This window comes from Trichoplusia ni, chromosome 17 (assembly GCF_003590095.1).
Source record: "Trichoplusia ni isolate ovarian cell line Hi5 chromosome 17, tn1, whole genome shotgun sequence".
NCBI classification, from domain to species: domain Eukaryota; kingdom Metazoa; phylum Arthropoda; class Insecta; order Lepidoptera; family Noctuidae; genus Trichoplusia; species Trichoplusia ni.
The window spans coordinates 7,675,234-7,691,595 of record NC_039494.1 but is presented as its reverse complement, the minus strand read 5'-3'; the positions used below and the strand labels follow the sequence as shown (position 1 = coordinate 7,691,595).

At 38.0% G+C, this 16,362-nt stretch overlaps 1 protein-coding gene and 1 long non-coding RNA gene across 2 annotated transcripts; one reads left to right on the top strand and one right to left on the bottom strand.

Moving 5' to 3' along the window:
* Positions 1-210: 210 nt before the first annotated feature.
* On the bottom strand, positions 211-16,362 carry LOC113502377 (ankyrin repeat domain-containing protein 50-like). The gene is made up of 6 exons (XM_026883924.1): positions 15,173-16,362; positions 10,864-10,969; positions 5,785-5,960; positions 5,430-5,542; positions 1,730-1,885; positions 211-1,063 (listed from the first exon to the last, which is right to left on the bottom strand). Exons 1-6 carry the CDS (start codon positions 16,171-16,173, stop codon positions 573-575), a joined length of 2,043 nt encoding a protein of 680 aa, XP_026739725.1. The 5' UTR covers positions 16,174-16,362; the 3' UTR covers positions 211-572.
* LOC113502378 lies at positions 2,569-3,671 on the top strand. The gene is made up of 2 exons (XR_003401353.1): positions 2,569-2,600; positions 3,612-3,671. It is a non-coding gene; the product is annotated as an uncharacterized LOC113502378 (long non-coding RNA).

Sequence of the window (16,362 nt, the reverse complement as noted above, 5' to 3'; positions counted from 1 at the left end):
TCAAATTTACAGGCTGGTGTTATTAACAGCTTCGGTAATGGCGCCCCACCGTGGGGCAGCTTACAAGCGTGGTGATCAATGCTCGTTCTCTGTATGAGAGGCCTGCAGTGGGACAGTTACAGGCTGGTGTTATAAACAGTTCCAGTTCAATTGATCTTTGATGTAAGCCGTCGGTCCTGGGGATCATCTACATTTTCAATTTTTCTCTTCTGAGTGTATGGTCAGCACCAGAAATTGGTTAATAAGTAAATCAAAATTACGAACGAACTGTTTTTTGCAGTGGTATGCGAATTGGTTATTAGTAATTTTTAACTAATACTAGGTGTTAAGCCTACTTTGTTACCTAAAAGCAAGTAATTGATGTCTCGAGGCAGGGATTCACAAACATTCAAGTCACAGGCACAGGACACCCAGACTCAAAACAAGCGTTCATGGATCACACAAATGCTTGTCCAACACAAGGACCGATCCCGCGACACCTCGCACAATCCTTTTTGTCGACTTACAACCACTTAGCTATTCTCGCCAATTTGATAGTATGAACCAATTTCTGTTGCTAACCATACGTTCCCTTAATCCTTCTCGTCCAACTTTTTAATTTTATTAACATCTAGAACAATTTCCAATTTCCTCTTATTGCTACTTTGCTTAGACTGAATCAACAATGGTTTATCTAACTTAAAATTCTCTACTTTGATTCCATCTTTCTTCAAGCCTAAATTACTAGTACTATTCTTTGCCTTATAAGTGATAACGTTTTCAACGATTATGGATTTTTTGAGCGGTTTTCTCTCCAATTCTTCGATATTAACATGGCCTTTGCTGTCTTTTATGAGCATGAATTCGCTACCTTTCAAACCCTTTGGGAGTTTGCTATCAGGGAACCTTGTTGTAGCTATTTTGTTAGCTATTAGCATTGATAGTTCACCAATATTGAACTCTGCTAGTAAATCATTTGCGCTACAACCCCCAAAGTTCTGTACATTAGGTTCAGCTCCGTGATCCAATAATATTTCCACTGTTTTACGAAAATGATCTACTATTTTTGTTCTGTCGCCTCTTTCTGTAAAGAAATGTGTTTTTAGTTATTATTTTTCTTTGAAAAAAACGACTCCACAGTAAGGATTTTAATCTTTAAATCGCGGGGGGTTTCACAAACATTCAAGTCACATGCACAAAGACACCCAGACTCAGGACAAGCATTCGTGTATCACAAAAGCTTGTCCTAGTCGGGATTAATCTAGGTCGATCTATACTCTATATGATTAGGTAGTTAACTAAAGGTAAACAATCTTGGTATGCCTTTTTATACAAACACATATTAAATGCGAAAGTAACTCTGTCTATCTGTCTGTCTGCTACGCTTACACGTCTAAACCACTGAACTGATTTTGATAAAATTTGGTACAGAGATAGAATTGACCTTGAGAAAGAACATAGGATAGTTTTTATCCCGGACTTTTGAAGAGTTCTCTTGGAAACGCGAAATAACCGACATCGACGCGGGCGAAGCCGCGGGCGAAAAGCTAGTATTAAATAAATAAACAAGTGATATATTTCAGTGGTATATTTCATATGGTAATCTTTATTGTTGTTTAACGTTTGTTTTTAGTCAAGTTTTATTTTTAACTGAGTTTTTAGACAATAAGACACACTAAGATTTACCTTTAGTTAACTACCTAAACAAATTGAGTATAGATAAGTATAGTCAATCGAAATAATATCTTACCAGCGGCATCCATGCAAGCAGCGCCCACAGCCAGGAACAACGCTGTGTTCCCACTGTTGGGCATCCGAGAGTTGACTGCAGATCTACTGTTTTCAGCTAAAGCCATCACATTATTGTATTTTCCCAGCTTACTAGCTAACATCAATGGTGTGTAACCTACAAACAGATGAATTATATTATAATAATACTAATATATAAAGCTGAAGAGCTTGTTTGTTTGTTTGAACGCACTAAGCTCAGGAACTACTGGTACAAATTAAAAAAAAATTTTGTGTTGAATAGACCATTCATCGAGGAAGGTTTTAGGCTATATAACATCACGCTGCAACTAATAGGAGCGAAGATACAATGGAAAATGTGGAAAAAACAGGGAAAAATATTCATCTTCGAGGGCTTCCGTTCAAAAATTCCTAACTTATATTTTCTAACCACGCGGACGAAATCTCGGGAAACAGCTAGTAATATAATATTCCACAACTTTCACACAGCGCCATCTAGTTTCAAACTAAGTTAAGCTTGTATGAGTGTTAGATAACTAATAAACATACTTATATATTTCTAAATACATAATATGGATAAATTACACTCGATACACAGAACAAATGATGGTACCTACTCATCACAAATATTTGTCCTGAGTGAGAATCGAACCCACGACCATGAGTATAGGAGTCATAGACTGCATATTTTCAGAAAGTATATTGTTAACGAAACCTCCTTTTCAAAGTGAAACCTCCTTCAAGATCCTTAGTGAAACCTCTTTCGAACCTGGGATTTGACAAGCAGTCCGCTATAAAAGACGGAGCGCTCTTAGCAACGCTCTCTCTCCGGTGTCAGCTGGCTTCGCTGGAACATCTCCGTGACCTTCGTTGTATTTATTCAGCATAGCAGCCATATTGTTATTTCGATAATTGCCATTCATACCTATTCCCTTGCAGTAATTAGAGTTTGATGTATTAACTTTAAGTTATCTTTGTAATGATTGGGTTTAATTGTTTGTGACGTAACCGTGCTTGCTTTTTAAAAACCTGTCCTCACTTCTGGTTTCTAAGATCAGAAGTGGGATAGACCACGTGCTTTGTGCTGTTTGTGCCATCTGTTTTCAGTTAAAGTAAAGGATTTGTTGAATTTCATCTAATTACTGCAAATTTTATTTTCGACTGTGCCACGAGTATCGGTGAGCTTTTTATTTTTATTCTGCTTTTCCCGAGAGATGCCCGAACGTTTGAAAAAGTGTTAAAAACTAAAACGATTCGCGTCGATCGTGTCGTAATGGTTCTCGCATGTTGAGAAGTAGATCGTTTTATCATCGCATAAACACCGTGAGTTCCGTAGTCCATGAAGTGGTCATAGACGTTGTGATAACTCATATAGCTGCCGTGATTCCACGCGTGGTCGGGCCTTAGGTTGAATATTAGCTGGTTGAGGTTATGTGTAACATTTAAATAAGTTCATGACATATGCCGAAAGTCTCTTTTGCGTTTTATACCAAAAAGGTTTGTCTGACGATCTGAAAGTTGCAATAATAGTCAGAGGTATTAATTACTGATACTCGAATAAGGGCTGCTGCGACGAATGCGAAACTTAAAATAACAGACTTAGTTGAATTTTTGTTAGTACCTATGTGTCAAGAAGGACTTTATTTGTTGTCAAGTTTTGAGTACTGTAACGAATGCTGGTTTTTATTCGGTTAATTTAAAAATATTTCTTTCGTAGATACTGAAATAGATTACTTTGGACGTTTTGTTGATAATGGTCAGGAGCGGCCGAGCTCAAGAAAATTGAGGCGCTGGTAGGCTTCTACACAAGTATTATGCTCTATAGTGTGTGACGTAACACTTGACAACCGTAACCCTAATCGAGAAGCATTTATGTCTCTCAGGAGACAGCGTGCCTCAGAATTGTTTACAGACAATCAGCGGCGTCAATACGACTACACCAACCAGAACAACCACGAGCGTACGCTGCTGGCGACTCTGTACCAAGGCTTCGTGGAGCGCAGCAAAGCTGTGCTCTGGCATGCGGGAGCCCTGTAAGTTCCTACGTGTACATCATCGCTGCGAGCTGGAACTGCTGGCTGGTTCGGCTACGGCTGCCGGGCGTATGGTGCTTTGGCGCGGCGAGTCACGCTGGACGCATGCTGTGCTGTCTTCGAGAATTCAGAGCAACAGGAAGACTTCTGTTTGGCCTGGACCTCTGGTTCACAGCTTCTGTTTGGTCTGAGCCTTTGGCTTATGGCTTCTGTATGGCCTGGACCTCTGGTTCATGGCTTCTGTTTGGCCTGAGCCTCTGGTTCATGGCTTCTGTTTGGTCTGAGCCTCTGGCTTATGGCTTCTGTTTGGCCTGGACCTTATGGTTCATGGTTTCTGTTTGGTCTGAGCCTCTGGCTAATGGCTTCTGTTTGGCCTGGACCTTATGGTTCATGGCTTCTGTTTGGTCTGAACCTCTGGCTTATGGCTTCTGTTTGGCCTGGACCTACAGTTCATGCCTTCTGATCTGGTTAAGTATATCAGCTTCAATACCATCTGTTTATCTTGGCTAGCATTCTACACAATGAAAGTTGGGAATTTCATTGCTTAGAATGTTACTAAGCTCCATTTACATTTTAATTTTAAGAATCAGATTTTGCTGTGCAGTATTATTAAGTCTTAGCTTTTAAGTTTATTTACTTTTAAGAATCATTGATTTTGCTGTGCAATATTTTTAAGTCATAGCTTTTAAGTTTACCATTTCAATAACATTCCTGAAATCTTTCTGTTCGCTTGTTGGGTACTTGATGGTGGGAGTGCACGCTCACTATCGCGTACTTAACAAAATCACTTCAAATGGTTTCTGTTTTCCAGCTTCGACACAAGTGTCGCAAGAAAACAAATGTTTAGTATGTGTTGTTGTCATTTTGCAGATGATTATTTCTAGTCTGAGAGCGACAGCAGTCTGGTGATGCTTGAGATAGTGAAGACTCCAAGCAAGATGCGGTCGAGGACGCCTCGCTGTCAGGAACGGCCGTGTTAACGAAACCTCCTTTTCAAAGTGAAACCTCCTTCAAGATCCTTAGTGAAACCTCTTTCGAACCTGGGATTTGACAAGCAGTCCGCTATAAAAGACGGAGCGCTCTTAGCAACGCTCTCTCTCCGGTGTCAGCTGGCTTCGCTGGAACATCTCCGTGACCTTCGTTGTATTTATTCAGCATAGCAGCCATATTGTTATTTCGATGATTGCCATTCATACCTATTCCCTTGCAGTAATTAGAGTTTGATGTATTAACTTTAAGTTATCTTTGTAATGATTGGGTTTAATTGTTTGTGACGTAACCGTGCTTGCTTTTTAAAAACCTGTCCTCACTTCTGGTTTCTAAGAATATCTTATTATTTTTGATCGCAAATTAAGCAAAAATTGATGCGGCCGGTCCGTGGATGGGTGACCATCTATGTTAAAACGAGTTCCTTCGTTGTTTGGGAAGCCATGTCACATTTAGAGTTGTTATTTTCTTTGACAGTCGTTACAGGTAGTCAGAAGCTAGAAAGTCTGACAACCAGTCTAACTAAGGGGTATCGTGTTGCGCAGGTAACTGGGTTGAGGAGGTCAGATAGGCAGTCGCTCCTTGTAGAACACTGGTACTTAGCTGAACCCCGTTAGTCTGGAAGCCGACCCCAACATAGTTGGCAAAAGACTAGGATAATGTTATATTTCATTAACTTACCTTGACAATCATACAACTTATTGATATAAGTAAGTAAAATACTACTCAATTCATCATCTGTTTTATTTTCATAGTTAGGACGCCACAATTCCTCGTTTTCTTGTAGTATTTTCCTGTAACAGAAATATGAAATAAAATATATGACAGGCCTGCAGAAGGACAGTTACAGGCTGGTGTTATTAACAGCTTCGGTAATGGCGCCCCACCGTGGGGCAGCTCACAAGCGTGGTGATCAATGCTCGTTCTCTGTATGAGAGGCCTGCAGTGGGACAGTTACAGGCTGGTGTTATTAACAACTTCGGTAATGGCGCGCCACCGTGGGGCAGCTAACAAAATCTACTGTTGTGTCACTTACCTGGCATTCTGACAACAATAGTTGACTAGCACTGGCAGATGATCAGTAGCCAGTTCTGCTGCTATATGAAATGATGTCCGGTCATCATCATCAACTTCCAAGGGATCAGCTCCAAACTGTAGCAGCATATTTGTGATTTCAACATTTTCTTGGAACAATGACATTTTCAATGGGGTCTGTAAAAGAAAACAATATTTTACATTACAAAATAAATATAATAAAACCACCACTTAGGAGATCAAAAAGTAAGTGACCAACAAGTGACATTAGAAAAAGCTGGAGTACCAGGATTCTTTGTGACAAATAAACCGATAGAAGTTAAAGTTCAAATGTACCTTTTAGATTTTATACTTAGATTAATTAAAATGGATATACCACATTAGGGTCGTTTTCAATAAACTATGCAAAACATAAACAGGACTCGTACCTAATAAATAATAGTAATCTGTGATACATAATCTAAATGAAATTAGCATCCTCGTCTCTTCTACATTGTCGTGGAAAAAAAGGGACCCTCACAACGTCCATTTTTTTAATCTTGCTAGCCCTAAGTAGGTAGTGGGGGCTAGTAAAATGACTTGCTAATAAAAATCGTGCTAGTAAGTGACGTCACACAAGTTTTTGATTCACTGTATTTCCTTATTTTTTTGTTTACGAGACAAAATAACATAATATACATACAGCTTGGGGTTTTCAAGTCATCGGTCCATCAGACTGGAGGTTTATATTTATCATCATTGCGTCTCGAGATAAAGTCAAAAATACCTGTCTCATATTATTTTTTAACTTTCTGACAGATTAAAGACATTTCTACTTTTATACCGAGTCATTTTATTTATTTTTTCACACTTTTTATACACTCACTTTCTTGTTTGTCGTTCCGGTTGGATTTTTTGTAACTCAATTTTGAGGCACTTCCCGATAAGCTAGCACGCTGAAATTTTCAGGCTAGCTTGAAATCCGATGACAATGCAATTTACAACTATGAAAACGGCTGGACCGATTTTGATAAAATTTTAATGGAGTGACCCACAACGTGGGTTTTTAGATTTGAATCTATTAACTTTTACTTTTACACGGTGTCGTCATCAATATTATTAAGAGCATATTTTTTTTATTTACAATTTTACAGAGTTAAATATTTACAAGTTAAAAAACAAAAAAATATTAAATTAAAGCATCAAAAAATTCATCGGCATCGCTGCCGGCTGGGAGTGTGCCCAAAAGGCTGGCAGCATTGCCACGTTGAATGGCAATGCTAATCCTCTGAGCGACGTAAAAGCCAGCCTTTGGGTCACGAGAAGTGTCAACGAGACGCTTTGCTAGCTCTTTAAAAAGCGTTTTGGCACTCGGCCCCCACGGCCCAAAAGTTTCAACCCCAAACGGCTCAAAAAAGTATCTACCAACTGTATTATTAAGTAATTAACACAAAATAATTATTCAAAGAATTACGTGTTAATATGTAATTAACGAGAATTCGCTAAATTCCATGCATTGACATTTCTAAAGAATTTTATGCGTCATATCTTTCTTGCTGTTTGGAATTTACAAAGTTGTATTGCTATACTAGTTGTCTCGCGCGGCTCTGCCCGTGTTGATACAACGATTAAATCAAATATACCGGTATAGTAAACAGTGAATCGCCATTTTGTATTTTTTAACCCCCGACGCAAAAAAAAAGGGGTACATGGTGGTTTCTTAGGTTTACGCGAATGTTAGACATTGAAATGAAACTAGTTTTACGGACATCGCGGTTTAATTTTAGATTTTAGTTCTCGACGTTTCGCCACCTTTGCAGGTATCATGGTCACGGGCAGACTGTACTGACTGAGGGGTACAGTTTACTATAATACTAGGTATATAGTAAATGATCCTATAAGGGTTCCGTTTTTGTATTCAGACGTACGGAACCCTAAAAAGAGGGGTTGTAAGTTTGACATATCTTTCTGTCTATCTGTCTGTCATCATAGCTTCCTATCAGATCGAGCGATTTCAATTTAGTTCGTTTTGTATTATAGATTAATTATGTGCGACTGTTCTTAGACATGTTTGATAAGGCTCGCTCGACAAATTTAAAAGTTGTAGGGCAGAAAGTTTTTTTGCTGCCAAATGTTCTCAATAAAAATTACCATATGTGTTAATCTTGGCTATTAGCTACCTCTTTGCCAAATTTCATCAAAAACCGTTCAGTAATTTTCGAGTGAAGGAATAACTAACGTCCAAACATCTCACACTTTCGAGTTTATAATATTATTAAGATGTCAAATATTTAATCCTACTACTATTATAAAGGCGAAAGTTTGTAAGTATGGATGTATGGATGTGTTACTCTTTCACGTAAAAACTACTGAATGGATTTGAATGAAACTTTACCACAATATAGCTTATACATCAGAATAACACATAGGCTCCCTTTTATCTCGATTTTTGGAATAGTTTCCGAGGGAAAATTTAAAAGGTGTGTAAAAGCTATAAGATCACTAAGGGGATTGTTTCCATGGAAATGGGGACCACCGAACGCTGTAAACTGAAGTCCACGCAGACGGAGTCGCGGGCAACAACTAGTATACAATATAATATTGTACAATCTGTTGCGGGAAATACAAAGGGAGTTTCCAATTTAAAATAAACTGTCATTAACGAGTTTATAATTAAAATGTCGTTATTTAACATTCCAAAGTAGTGATAGTCTAGAGGCATGATTGTTTCAATGCTTTGTCTAAGATCGTCGGTTTGAAAACTATCTTTATAGACCAATAGGGATGATGACTAGGTATAAAATGACTGGGTATAAAAAGAAAAAATCTCATTAGTCCCTCAGTTAGATAATTGAAAAGTATGAGACACGTATTTTTTCCTTTTTCAGAAAAACTAGAATTGACAAAGATTAACTGCTTTAAAGTTTAAGAGAGGGGGCATGTGACGTAACGATATAGTAAAACTTATACTCAATCGTGACGTCACGCGTAAGTTGCATTCACTGTAATTTGGTCAATTTATGTTTGCGGGGCAAATTAAAAAATACGTATCCATTATTATACAAAAAACTACAAGACGGACACTGGACAAGAAAATTGTCATCATCCCTATTGTGTACCTGCTAGCTGTGACCCGAGACCCCGCAAGCTGCAAATCGAAAATGATCCCACAGGAATATAAAATCGGGATAGGAACTATCCTATGTGCTAATCCTGGTTATAAACTATCTGAGTACCAAGTTTTCTCAAAATCGGTTCAGTGGTTTTTGCGTGAAAGAGGAACAAACATCCATACATACAAACTTTCGCGTTTCTACCTAAAATATTAGTAGAAGTAGCATTTCTTTGTTTATTTATAGTCAATCTACAGGAGATACTAGCTGCTACAACTGCAAGCTGATCTATCACAGGTTAAGCTAATCCTGATACGGTCGGTAAGTAGATGGGTGACCATCTATATCATAATGAGTTCCTCCGTGTTTTGGAAAGCACGATAAATTGTGGGCATCGGCTGTAATTTATTATTAGTTTGCTTGAACGCGCAACGTGTACAGAATTTCAAGAATTGTTTCAATGTTAGATATCTAAATATTAACCGTAAAAAGTATTTAATTTTGAACAAAGTTGTTCTTTATGTCATTCAATTTTAGTGTACATCTTTGGAGATAACGCTGTTTTAACATAACACCGTAGCGTAGTAATAATTGTTGTTGCGCGGTATCGAGGCCCGTTGGTGTCTTTGGAAGATCCTAAAATAAATAAATAGGCTTTTGGCTATGGGACTTCTTACATTTCTTATTTAATTAAATCATTTTAAATCAAAACAGTAAATTTAGGAATTAGATAAAATCTCTCCCAACGACAGCTAGCTTGCAAGAATAATACATACCTAACCTAAGTCGTAATAAAACAGTTTATGTCGTCATCATCGGCCTAGCCTTTTCCCAACTATGTTGGGGTCGGCTTCCAGTCTAACTGGATTCAGTTAAGTACCAGTGTTTTACAAGGAGCGACTGCCTATCTGACCTCTAAACCCAGTTACCTGGGCAACACGATACCCCTTAGTAAGACTGGTTGTCAGATTATCAAGCTTCTGACAACCTGTAACGAAGTCAAAGATGTATAAACAGCCGGGACTCACAATTTAGCGTGCCTTCCGAAACACGGAGGAACTCGTAATGACAAAGATGGTCACCCATCTACGGACCGACCGCGTCAAGCGTAGATCTGTCATCGTTTCACTTATGCAGTTATAGCTTAGCTACGAGCTAGTTTATGTGTCAAGAATATTTTTTTTAAAACCAGTTTATTTGTTAGAAGGCGGGCTAATCGTCTAATATATTTAACTAAATACTTTCGAGCACCACTGCCAGGTAACTAGGGGATATACCTGTAGATAAAGACGACGCTAAATCGATAAAACTATATATTTTAGATAAGAAACGATGAAATACACATTGGCATTTTATGTCATACGGGATTCCCCTTTCAAATGCGTTTGATAACGTTTTCCTACATAATTATTTAAGAGGAAACAAACGTTATTCATGAAGGATCGGGATTTCTGTTTTTACCTAAGCTATTTTGTTTGGCGTCTAGTCTCACCGGAGTATTAAAAACTCTCGGCGAACGAAAACCCATAGATTATGTCTCCAAAAGTAAAATAATGACAGCTATGTCGCATCACCCCCTGAAATGACTTATATTTATGTTCTTAATAACAAAATAATTAAGATATTTAAAAAATCTAAATACCCACGTTCTTAATTGTCACTCCATTCAAATGATCAAAATCGGTCCAGCCGTTTATATAGTTGTAAATTGCATTGCCATCGGGTCTGAAGCTACCCTAAAAATTTCAGCCAGCAAGCTTATCGAGAAGTGCCTCAAAATTAAAAAAATCCAACCGGAACGACAAACAAACAAAAAAGTGGGTTTATAAGAACGTGGGAAAAACGGTCAGCATTATATTAAAACTAAAATTCGCCACACATGGATTAAAATATTGTTGGAACGGTTTAAAGAAAAAAGAATATATTTGAACAAATTATTGAATGCGTTGTTGAATGGGCATGTAAGAAGGCTTTTGATGGTTTCTTACCATGCCGTCAGCCGGTATATCCACAGATGATCCCCTACTCTTCAGGGTGATGCACTGACGTTTCAGAAGGTCGATATCATTCGTCAGAACAGCAACGTGAATCGGTCTGCAAAATAAATTATTTATTATGTTGAAAGCTGCTAACGATGGATGGATTGTGTGAAATACGGTATGGCTGCAAAGAGTGTTTCTTGTGAGATGACGGCCGATAGAAAGGTATGGAAGAAGACATGTTGCGCCGACCCCAAATAAAATAATAGGGATGATGACTGGGTATACAAAGAAAAAAACTCATTAGTCCCTCAGTTAGATAATTGAAAAGTATGAGACACGCATTTTTTCCTTATTCAGAAAAACTAGAATTGCCAAAGATTAATTGCTTTAAAGATTAGGAGAGGGTGCTTGTGACGTAACGATATTGTAAAATTTATACTCAATCGTGACGTCACGCGTAAGTTTCATTCACTGTAATTTGGGCAATTTATGTTTGCGGCCAAATTAAAAAATACGTATGTATTGGGATAAGGGCAGGGAAATGATGACGATGACGATACTAGCTGTTTGCATTAGTTTCACCCGCTACAAGTCGAAAATGATCCCATGTAGATGGGAACATGGAATCGGTATGAAAACTTTATGATCCCGACTGCACGGATAGCCAAGTGATTGAGGTCACCACGCCAAACCCATTCGCGCGTCGTGTCGCGGTTTTAATCCCCGCGTAGGACAAGCATTTGCATGTGATTTGTATGTTTGTGAAACCTACCGCGACACAAGGATTAAATTCCTTAGTGCGGGAGTCGTTTTTTTAAATTAATGATCTTTTAATTTTTAATATTAGAATCTGAAATCACTCGCAGCGAGCTAGCATATATCGGTTCTTGAAACTTTTAACAACAAATAATCAATTTTAATATGTAAGTTTGTTCATTATGCTTTCACTCAAAAAATACTGAACCGATCATCATGAAACTTTGTACACATTTTCTTGGGAGGACAAGAAGTAACATAGGGTATGTATTAATCATCTAAGTACCAGTGTTTTACAAGGAGCGACTGCCTATCTGACTATTCAACCCAGTTACCTGGTCAACACGATACCGCTTAGTTAAACTGGTTGTCAGTTTATTAAGCTTCTGACTACTTGTAACGACAGTCAAAATTTATGAATAACAGCCGGGACCTACCATTTACTAATTAACTAACCAGGGTTGTTGTTTGTTACATTTTGTTTAGCCAATGGCGATGGGCAAATTTTCTCTCTTTGTAAATATTTCGGCTCGCCCTTGATTGGTTTTAAATGCTACTAAGTCTTACAAACTCGACTCGCTTGCCCGCCGCGCTCATGATTAAGGGCTCCAGTTGGGTCCGAAACTAGTCGGGCAATCCCGATAAATACGCGTGAGTAAAGCAGCAACAGTGAGATGTAAAACTCGCAATTGATATTCAAACGAAAAATGACGTATGTATTAATAATTAAGGTACAGCTACAGAATGACAATCATAAAATATTGATAAGAGAAAAAGCCAAAAGGTTCAGAAAATATCGATGCAATATCTTTTTTAATCTATTTGTCATCACAATATTTGTATTACTCATTGTATTATGTATTTTTTTTAACAAGAATGATAGGAAGGCGTCGTTATGTCCCGACTAATTTCGGATCCAACCTGAGTCCTTAACCCTGCGCCAGCTCATGGTTAAGGTCACTGGCCAGGGTGATTAGGATAAATATGTGCTTTCTCCCAACTATGTTGGGGTCGGCTTCTAGTCTAACCGGATTCAGCTAAGTACCAGTGTTTTACAAGGAGCGACTGCCTATCTGACCTCCTCAACCCAGTTACCTGGGCAACCCGATACCTATTATTCAGACTGGTATTCCGACTTTCTAATTTCAATTAAATCTACTATCAAGTATCTATTTTGTTATATAAATAGCTCTTCTTTGTTCTAGACTAACAGACACAGTTTGCCTAACTTATCAACGTTAGAACAGCGCTTCTGATGATAAATTGTCACAAATTATAATGATATCTTGTACGTATATGGTGTGCAATCCCTAGTTCCCTACTATTCCCTACTAATATTATAAATGCAAAAGTAACTCTGTCTGTCTGTCTGTTACGCTTTCACGTCTAAACCACTGAACTGATTTTAATGAAATTTGGTACAGAGATGGAGTTGACCTTGAGTAAGAACATAGGATAGTTTTTTCCCGGACGTTTGAAGAGTTCTCTTGGAAACGGGATATAACCGACCTCGACGCGGGCGAAGCCGCGGGCGAAAATCTAATAAAGAATATTCTATCTATCTATCTATCTATCTTTACCTGGGAATGGGTCTTGACTGATGGTCAAAGATCTTAACCTACTGGAAGCCAGAGAATGAACATCATCGTGTAGGTCTTGCCAGATATGTGGCGCCCAAGAGACCATTTTTTTTTTCGGATGAGAAGTCATCCTATGACTCCTACCACTTTGGGTTGAGCAGAAGGGAGTGTCAGACTCCTACTGACTAACGCCCACCCATGTTTCTTCCTTTGCTCTTCGTGTACCGGGGCCACGGTAACCCTTTCAGATGATAGCGTAGCTTGGCGACCCGCGTAACCAGAAATCACGAAATAATGTTTGGAAGGAGAAGAGAGTCCTTTAGCTAGCAGTGAGATTTTATATAGTCTAATAATAATAGAAAAGACTAGCAGTTGCCCGCGACATCGTCCGCGTGGTTAGAAGATATAAGTTGTAAAACCTTGGGTTACAATATCGCAATTTTCTTACGGAACCCTAATATTAATGGATAATGCAGCTTCTCAAGTATTCTCAACAGTGAAAGAATTTTTCAAATTGGACCAGTAGTTTTGAAGCCTATTCGTGTCAAACAAACAAATCTTTCCTTTTTATAATATTAAGTATAGATATAGAAAACCGTATTATTTCATTAAAAACCGGTCAACTGTGAGTAAGGGCTGCGACATTAATTATTCCGTATAAATAGAATAAAGGAAATTTTGAAAAAATAGCGGCTTTTTAATTTGATGACGGTATCAAGCGTTGCTAAACGTGCGTGTTGTTTGTTATAGAGTAAGAGCCCGTGGACCCCAAACCTACGTTATTTTATAAAAGCTGTAAGTTTGTCAGCGGATGCTCCCAACATAGGAACAATGGTCGATTGACGACCTCCGTGGTCGAGTGGCGTACGCACCGGTTTCAAGGTGTCGCTATCTCTGAGGTCCCGGCGTCGATCCCCGATCGGGCCAATGTAAAAATTCACATTTCTACATTATCTCGGGTCTGGTTGTTTGTGGTACCTTCGTTGTATCTGAATTCCGTGACACAAGTGCTTTAGCAACCTAATTTGGGTTCAGAACAATGTATGTGATGTTGTCCGCATTTATTAAAAAAAAAAAGATGATGGAGTTTGGGTCATGGTGGCTTTGGCCAGTGCTATTTAGTACCGTTTATCAGCCGCTGACAAACTTGCAGCTCTTATAAAATAACGTAGGTCTGGCGTCCACGGGCTCTTAGACCATATAGCGACGACGTAAATAAATAAATCTGTTGCGACGTTTAACTGTCTAACTATCTAGGTTCATAGGATACAGTCCGATGACGGACAGACGGACGGAAAGAGCGGAACCTTTGTAATAGGGTTCCGATCTTACCATTTGAGTACGCAACCCTAAAAATACTGTTTGTTAAACTCTATAAATGCAACTTAAACGCGAAAGTTTGTATGTATGGATGTGTGTCACGTAAAAACGACTGAACGGATTTAGACGAAACTTGGTACACAGATAGTTTATAACCAGGATTAACACAAGGGATAGGTTTTATGCTGATTTTATGTTCCCTTGGGTTAATTTTCGATTTACAGCGGCACGCGAGCTACTACTAGTTATCTTATAAATACAATTAAGATTACTGTTATCTTAATTAAAACATATTAATGATCATTACTCATGTTAACATAATTTTCAACTAATTATGTAATTAATAACGTCTGTTTATGACTAAATCTAAGTTATTATACTGATGTTAAAAGTTAAGCCGGCCTTACCGAGGCTGGTTTCCGGATGGGTGACCACTTCTCATTTAAATCTTAGTACAAAATGGTATTTTTTATATATAAAAGTTATTGTCTATTAATTATATGTTTACAATATGGAAAGTTATAACAAAATTAATTTGTAGTTTTATTTTATAATATTTTAGGAGAAATTCTGTATCAACATAAGCAGAGGCTGCCCAATAGTGGGATAACCACAGGGATTGTTGCTGGGGAAAAATAATATGCTTTAAAATTACTTACAGATGACCATCTTCATCGAGAGTTAAAGAATATTTCCAATCGTTAATCGCTTGTTGAAGCAAACCGATTCGACGTTGACCTGGCGGTACATGTTGTATGTTGTGCATCGGTCTCGTTCCACTGGGACATGTCTCGTTGGTATCCAAGTTATGTAATGTATACGTAACATCTGGTTTATTCGTTATCTCTGTTAAATCTCTTGTGTGTTTGTCCACATTTTTCAATATGTTCAGCGGATTGAATAGCAAATCTGGTGTTGTTGTTACCGATAATATGGACATCTTAGCCGTGCTGTTAGAGTCCTCGTCAAAGCATTGTTCTAATACCGGTAAGGACGTAGACTGACCGGAGTTTGACTTGGATTTCGTTAAAATCATGTTGAAGTTGTCCGGTGATATCACAAGTTTTTTAGGCTTTTTTACTTCTGGGCAATCTTTGACTACGTACGGAGCTGCTTGCTGCCTTTTATTCCTTCGTACAGGCTTAAATTTCTTCAATTCTCTAATGTATGTCTCGTTTGTCTGACAACTGATGTCCTGTGCCGCATTCTTGTAAACATATTTTAAGAAATTACCAGTTTGTGTGCCCTCTTCATGTTTCTTTTTAGGAACTGTCAAAAGTGAATTTATACTTCGTATTTTTAATTCTTGACTTATTATTGAACACAGTGAACTAAATAAAATGTCGTAATTCGTTTGTCCGATCAACTTAATTATTTCTTCGGAAGTTTTTTCGTATGTGTCCCCGCTGTGACTGCGGCACTTAGCGATCGTCTTACTGGTCTGCGTCAAGGCGTTACTTTGATGTATTATCGTCATACTTTGTACTTCCCCTGACATGAAATCACCAGGTTTAGATTTGTAAATAATATCTTCTTTAATTCCACACTTAATGGACCCTAAGTTGAACTGATTAACTCCCTTTTTAACTATGATCCTCTTTTTTAATATTAGCGGTAACTTTCTCACTGTTATTGGTTTGTTCAAATCACTTGTAGACATTTTACACACGTACAACGACACAAATTAAACTATTTTTTCACTAGGTATGTATTTAAATTTGTTATTTAATACTTTTTGTCACTCAGCAGTATTTGATTGCAATGTTTTCTTTCAAAATCCGTGTTTGTCAGTCGGGGTTTTCCCCTACAATGGACTTGATTGTAATTTACGAAATTGATGTAAGATCTA

Bases quoted from the DNA above. Each gene is read 5' to 3' on its own strand.
- LOC113502377 (XM_026883924.1), bottom strand. From the start codon at position 16,173: ATGTCTACAAGTGATTTGAACAAACCAATAACAGTGAGAAAGTTACCG. The intron at 5,961-10,863 runs GTAAGAAACCAT...TTTCTTTTACAG, and splicing joins ATATACCGGCTGACGGCATG to ACCCCATTGAAAATGTCATT. The intron at 1,886-5,429 runs GTAAGTTAATGA...ATCTGTTTGTAG, and splicing joins TAAGTTGTATGATTGTCAAG to GTTACACACCATTGATGTTA.